This window comes from Henckelia pumila, unplaced genomic scaffold (assembly GCF_033568475.1).
Source record: "Henckelia pumila isolate YLH828 unplaced genomic scaffold, ASM3356847v2 CTG_466, whole genome shotgun sequence".
In the NCBI taxonomy this organism is placed as follows: domain Eukaryota; kingdom Viridiplantae; phylum Streptophyta; class Magnoliopsida; order Lamiales; family Gesneriaceae; genus Henckelia; species Henckelia pumila.
The window spans coordinates 4,229,215-4,235,379 of NW_027331833.1; the positions used below are offsets into that span (position 1 = coordinate 4,229,215).

The following is a 6,165-nucleotide window of genomic DNA, read 5'->3' on the forward strand; positions in this document are numbered from 1 at the left end:
ATGTTTTTTTTTTTCCTAAACGAGATGTTTTTTCCTAATCTAAAAGGTCGAATAATTTCTTCTATTTAATTTATAATGTAATCCACTAGGTTTAATATATTTGCTATGGTTTATTTATTTAAAAAAAAATAGTAGTAGGTATATTCTTTATTCAAGGAAATAGTTTTTAATTGTGTTCTTCTATTTAATATTTTTATTTAATTAGTAATTTAATTAAAATAGAAAACAATCTTATAAATGAAATTTATTTATTTATTATTTACCTGAAGTCTTTGCCGTTTGAGTTTTCTTTCTTCCTCACTATAAAGTCTTGGAGGGGTAAAATGAAAGAATCCCTTTGTCTATTTTTTCGCAAAAATTTTGAATCTTTCCAATAAAATATAGCCTACTGTAACGTATGTTAGCCGGGATTCAGGCGCCTGATTTTCTTTTGACCGTCGGATTTGTGGACTTTGACTTTTTTGTTGATCGGAGGGACAGATTCTGTAAGATTCGGCCTTTCTTTGCAGCCAACGAAGCTGAGCTCTGGTGGGTTCGCCGGAGATTTGGATTGAGTTTTGGTAGAGATTCTTGAATGGGGCATTGTTGCAGCAAGAATGTTTTGGTTTCTGTCGATAAAGACGAAGCCACTCCTGCTTCTGCCGCCGCCGACAACGGCCGCTATCAAACTCCGGCATCGGCTCCCCACACGCCGTCTACTGCTGCGAATGGGGCGGTGCGTACCCCGGCGCACTACTCCTCCGCGAGTCCGTGGCAGAGTCCGTACCCCGCCGGGGTTGCGCCGTCGCCTTCACCGGCGAGGACTCCGGGCCGGAAGTTTAGGTGGCCCTTGCCTCCTCCGTCACCGGCGAAGCCGATTATGTCGGCATTTTTGAAGCGGCAACCCGTGGCGACGCCAACGAAGCCTATACCGGAAGAAGCCGGAGGTAGCGGAGAGGGGGCCGAGCGGGCCCTCGATAAGAGCTTTGGATATTCTAGGAATTTTTCGGCCAAGTACGAGTTGGGTAAGGAGGTGGGGCGAGGCCATTTCGGCCATACCTGTTGGGCGAAGGGGAAAAAAGGAGATCTGAAGAATCAACAGGTGGCTGTGAAGATCATTTCCAAAGCAAAGGTGTGTGGTATGTGCTTACAATTTTGATGGAATCTTTGCTTCTTTTTCTGAAAAATCTTCCGTAGTAGCCATTTCTTCAAGATTTTTCGAGTGATTTCTAACCTGAAAATAACTGGGTTTTTAGTTTACATTTGAATTCACTAGAAACACGATAATTTGCAATTTGAAACTTGGATTCTTTCTGTTCACTAAATACCTGGAAAAAGTTGGTATATGCTGTCCAGTAACTGAACTTATATGCCAGCTGGAGTGTATTCGTTCTTGCTTTGTCATATTTTTATTTATTATTGACGTTGATTTGCTTCTCCTTTTCCACACTAATGGGAATTTTAACAGATATCTTGAAATTGAATATTACTGCTCAAAATATAGATTTTCGTTTTGCAGATGACAACAGCTATAGCCATTGAAGACGTACGGAGGGAGGTGAAGATATTGAAAGCTTTGTCTGGACATAAAAACCTGATCAAGTTTTATGAAGCTTTCGAGGATATGCATAACGTTTATGTTGTTATGGAGTAGGTGTATCTTTTCAAGTTTTCTTCGTGCCATGAGATTATCCTAGTTTACTTTTCCTCTGTCCTGTTCCAGATTATTGTTACTTACAAATATGATGCAACCAAATGAAAACTGTGTCATCTGTTCTATGTCTATACCCCTCATTTCAAATAATCTTCTAGTACTACATATGTATCCGGAGAAATGTGTCTATTATAAAGTACTTAACATTCCTCCCCCAAACTAAAAATAAAAGTACTTAACATTGGCTTTTGACAGATTGTGTGAAGGTGGTGAGCTGCTGGATAGGATTTTAGCACGGTAATTTTAGATTGAGTATTAATCTTGCTATGCACTGAGCTTTTTATAATCAGCTTGAAAGTATATCTCACTACTTTTATGTTGCAGAGGTGGTAGGTATACAGAAGATGATGCCAAGAATATAGTTGTGCAGATGTTGAGTGTTGTTTCCTTTTGTCATCTCCAAGGCGTAGTGCACCGGGACCTAAAGCCAGAGGTATGACGAACTCATATTGCCGTGTAAATTTATGTGACGTTTTATTTGACTTTGAATTGAAGGAAATTGTATGTTGTGGTTCACCTCATTCTCGTACCCTGGAATATGAATTATCTTTACATTTTTCTGGCAGAATTTTTTATTTGCCACGAAAGATGAAGATGCTCCCATGAAGGTTATAGATTTTGGTCTATCTGATTTCATTAGGCCAGGTAAAAATTCCCTCACTTGCCCTCTATTCGATGATTGATTTATAGATTCATCGTCAGTTTTTAGACCTTTAGGGTCACCTTTACTAGGTTGATCCAATGATTCTATTTCTATTGTCTTTACTTAGCTCCCCATCTTCATTATTTCACCAGATTATGCGTGTGATGTGCCTCGAAGTATTTGTCGCATATCCTGTCTATGTTTATACTTTTCTCTATCCTCATGCTTATGCTTTGAAACATTCAACCGAATTTGAATTTTTTTATCACGATGTATGGTTCTTTTCTCATTTTTCACCATTCAGTTAGTTGTATGCTCTTCTCACCTGTTATGCATATGGTCCTCTACTTTATGACGATTGAAGCAAGAATATCTTATCCAGTCAATTTTTCCCTAACTTGATTTATATTGATTTGAACGCTTGTCTAATTGTTTTTATGATCTAATAAGTTTTGAGATAATAGGTGCATTAATTGAAAAGTACCATATGCAATCCAGAGTACGTAAAGATCTGGTGAAATAGACTAACAATGAAATTGCTTATAACACAAGCCTTAAAATGGGACTTCTAAATTATATTACTAGCACCAACACACACGCGATGTGTGTGTTTAATATAATATATTTAATATATATTATATATAAATGTTAAATAATATATTTTTATTTTTTAAATAATTAGTTTAGTTTTGATTTTTATAGATTAGGATTTTCTCAAATATTTAATATTTATTACTTATGATTTCTTACGTCTAAGATGATATATGAATAAAATGAAATGTTATTTATCTTATCTATAGTAGTTATTTGAGAAAATTATGGAAAACAATTGATGAGAAATGTGTGGATTACATACAAGTATGATTTAATGGCAAATTTGGAAGAGAAAAAATTGGTGTCCCTCCAACACGCTCAAGTATTATATAATAATAATAATAATAATAATAATAATGTCGATATAGGTTTGAACTTCTTAATCATATAAATGCAGCTCGAAGGAACTTAAATGCTACTCTCTGACAGTAAGGCATTGTTTGGTTTGATGTATTATTAATCTATGTATAACTTATCCCAATTAATTTCGTCTTATTTTCGTCATATTATTTATCTATTTATTAATTAATAATTTTACATCAATTAAATCAAATAAATTATAATATATCCATCAAATCAAATAATGTATTAATTATTTTTCCTTATTTATTTTTATTACATTATATTACTTATTTATGGATTACTTATCATATCACTCAAACCAAACGGTGTCTAAAGGTTCTAGCATTGTGAAATAATGTCTAAACTAGCTTTTATTGCATGCTTAGTCAGAATCATATATGACTATGTATACAAGCTTTACTCAACCATGATCTTTCCTCGTTCTGATTCTAAGGAGTTCGCTATTATGTACATGCAGATTAATTTCTTATCATATTTTCGGATTTGGGTTACATTTTCCTTGAAGTGATATACACTGCGTGTGCATTGGATTTTTGTTCTTTTTCATCAATCTTCAATTTCAAATTTCAAAGGAGACACAAGTGTTATTTGCAGATCAACGCCTCAATGATATTGTTGGCAGTGCATATTATGTGGCACCTGAAGTACTTCACAGATCATACAGCAGCGAAGCTGATATTTGGAGTATTGGTGTAATAACTTACATCTTATTATGCGGAAGCAGACCTTTTTGGGCTCGCACAGAATCAGGAATTTTTCGATCTGTGCTGCGAGCGGATCCCAATTTCTATGATGCACCATGGCCATCTGTATCTGCAGAAGCCAAAGATTTTGTGAAAAAGCTTCTAAATAGGGACCATAGGAAGAGGATGACTGCTGCCCAAGCACTTGGTAAACTGCAAATTGTTTCTCATCATATTTTTGTTGCGTGCTTTAATATATAAGGAAGGTTTTCGATTTCAGCTATTATTGCCATGTATCGTGAAGTGACCTTTTTTTTGTTTTGTTTTGTTTTGTTTTGTTTTGTTTTGTTTTAATCTGCAGCCCATCCATGGGTAAGGGGACTAAACTGTGCTGTACCGTTGGATACGATAGTGTATAGATTAATTAAGTCATACATTCGAGCCACTCCTTTAAGACGTGCTGCCTTGAGAGTATGTACTAGTTATATAGTCATGGGTGAATCAAAATTTCTTGCAGCATCTTTGAAAATGGTAAATTCAGATTTCTGCTAAATGCAGGCACTTTCGAAAGCTTTGACGGATGAAGAACTGTTTTACTTAAGGGCTCAATTTAAGCTTCTGGAACCAAAAGATGGCTGTGTTTCTCTCCATAATTTTAGAACGGTTAGTGATTCTTTGTCTCCTCACCCCTTATCTTTTGTGATGAGTGATTGATTGTATTCAAAATTTCATGATTTTCTCCACTTTTACGTTGATAGGCTCTCTTGACAGTTGCAACTGATGCCATGAGAGAATCAAGAGTTGCTGACATTTTGAATCTGGTGAGACATTTTAATCTGATGACCAAATGTCAGAATGTTTATGGTGTACAAAGTTGTTCCTGCTCCACGGTGGATATGAAATTTCGTAAAAAAAAAATTTATTTCTTGCAACGCCTTTTTGTGGGTTAAAAGCGTGGCCTTATTTTATTATTTACTTTAATAGTTTAATAATCGTGTCCTTTTTCCCTCCCTTGTATCGTAATCAAATGTTTAAACCTTATGGTTTTTCTCGAATTGCTCGTTGCTTCCATGTAACCCTTCTCGATAAGGCATTGTTTTATTCTCAATGTTCATTGCTACCTCAAACCTAAAAGAGTTTTTGATTCATGAATTGAAGATGGAACCTCTATCCTACAAAAAGATGGATTTTGAAGAGTTTTGTGCCGCTTCTATTAGTCCATTTCAACTCGAGGCTCTTGAGAGATGGGAGGATATCGCAAGCGAAGCATTTCAGTATTTCGAAGAAGAAGGAAATCGTGTCACTTCTGTCGAGGAATTGGCGCAGGTTTGCACGCACCTCAGCCTTGTTTTGTTTCTTCTTGAGTTCATTTCACCCCACGCCCCTCACCGACACACACGATATCTGTTTCAGGAATTCAACTTGGGTCCTACTGCTTATACGCTACTCAAAGATTGGATCAGACCATCAGATGGAAAATTGAGTTTTCTCGGCTACACCAAGTTCTTGCACGGTGTAACTGTTCGCAGTTCGAATACAAGACAAAGACAATAAATAGCCACAAACGACCGAAATTTCTAACACGTTATTCCTCCAGGTGAAAAGACTATTATAGTTCTTTGAGGTTTCATATTTTCAGATTCTTATCTCTTGATATTGTGTAAAGATGGGCGAAGAAATTTTCGAAAGTTACGATTAGGACGGACATTTACAGTGGATTTATTTCTTTTTGGTTATTTCATGTGTTCTTGGCTTTGTGATAGATTTGAATAGGTGGGAACAGAAAGAATGAGAATGTATAGGGTAGATGGAGATGCTGAAATTGATTTCTTTATGTAATACACGAAGTCTCTGAATTGCGGGTTGTTGAATTTTTAATTTTTATGAGAAAATATTATTTTTCATTATATATATGGATCAGATTGATCTGTTTCAAGGATGAGACCGTTTATATTTGAAGTACTTGTTTAAAATATATTAATACTCGTCTATATTTGAAGCAGTGTTTTTATAACCAGACCGGTGATCGAACCGATTTACTTAAAAAAATGATCCAACCGGTCGGACCGTTTTAACCGGACGATCGAATCGGAAAACCGTTTATATAATTTAATATAATAAATAATATATTTTGGAATTTTAAAAACTCAAAAATTATATAAATAGATATAAAATATATATTTAACATA

At 35.4% G+C, this 6,165-nt stretch overlaps 1 protein-coding gene across 2 annotated transcripts; it reads left to right on the plus strand.

Annotated features, from left to right (window-relative positions):
- The first annotated feature begins 289 nt into the window (after window positions 1-289).
- LOC140872681 (CDPK-related kinase 3-like) lies at window positions 290-5,862 on the plus strand. Of its 2 annotated transcripts, none has more exons than XM_073275562.1 (11): window positions 290-1,111; window positions 1,499-1,629; window positions 1,889-1,930; window positions 2,018-2,126; window positions 2,260-2,338; window positions 3,888-4,184; window positions 4,338-4,447; window positions 4,535-4,639; window positions 4,735-4,797; window positions 5,135-5,302; window positions 5,390-5,862. In XM_073275562.1, the coding sequence occupies exons 1-11, from the start codon at window positions 575-577 to the stop codon at window positions 5,528-5,530; spliced, it is 1,782 nt and encodes a 593-aa protein (XP_073131663.1). In that variant the 5' UTR covers window positions 290-574; the 3' UTR covers window positions 5,531-5,862. The 2 variants fall into 2 exon arrangements, with proteins under 2 accessions (XP_073131663.1, XP_073131664.1); XM_073275563.1 differs by having other exon boundaries at window positions 979-1,118.
- Window positions 5,863-6,165: the final 303 nt, after the last annotated feature.

Excerpts from the sequence above, each read along its gene's own strand:
- LOC140872681 (XM_073275562.1), top strand. The coding sequence starts at position 575 with ATGGGGCATTGTTGCAGCAAGAATGTTTTGGTTTCTGTCGATAAAGAC. Across the intron at positions 1,630-1,888 it reads AACGTTTATGTTGTTATGGA|ATTGTGTGAAGGTGGTGAGC; the intron begins GTAGGTGTATCT and ends GGCTTTTGACAG. Across the intron at positions 1,931-2,017 it reads CTGGATAGGATTTTAGCACG|AGGTGGTAGGTATACAGAAG; the intron begins GTAATTTTAGAT and ends TTTATGTTGCAG.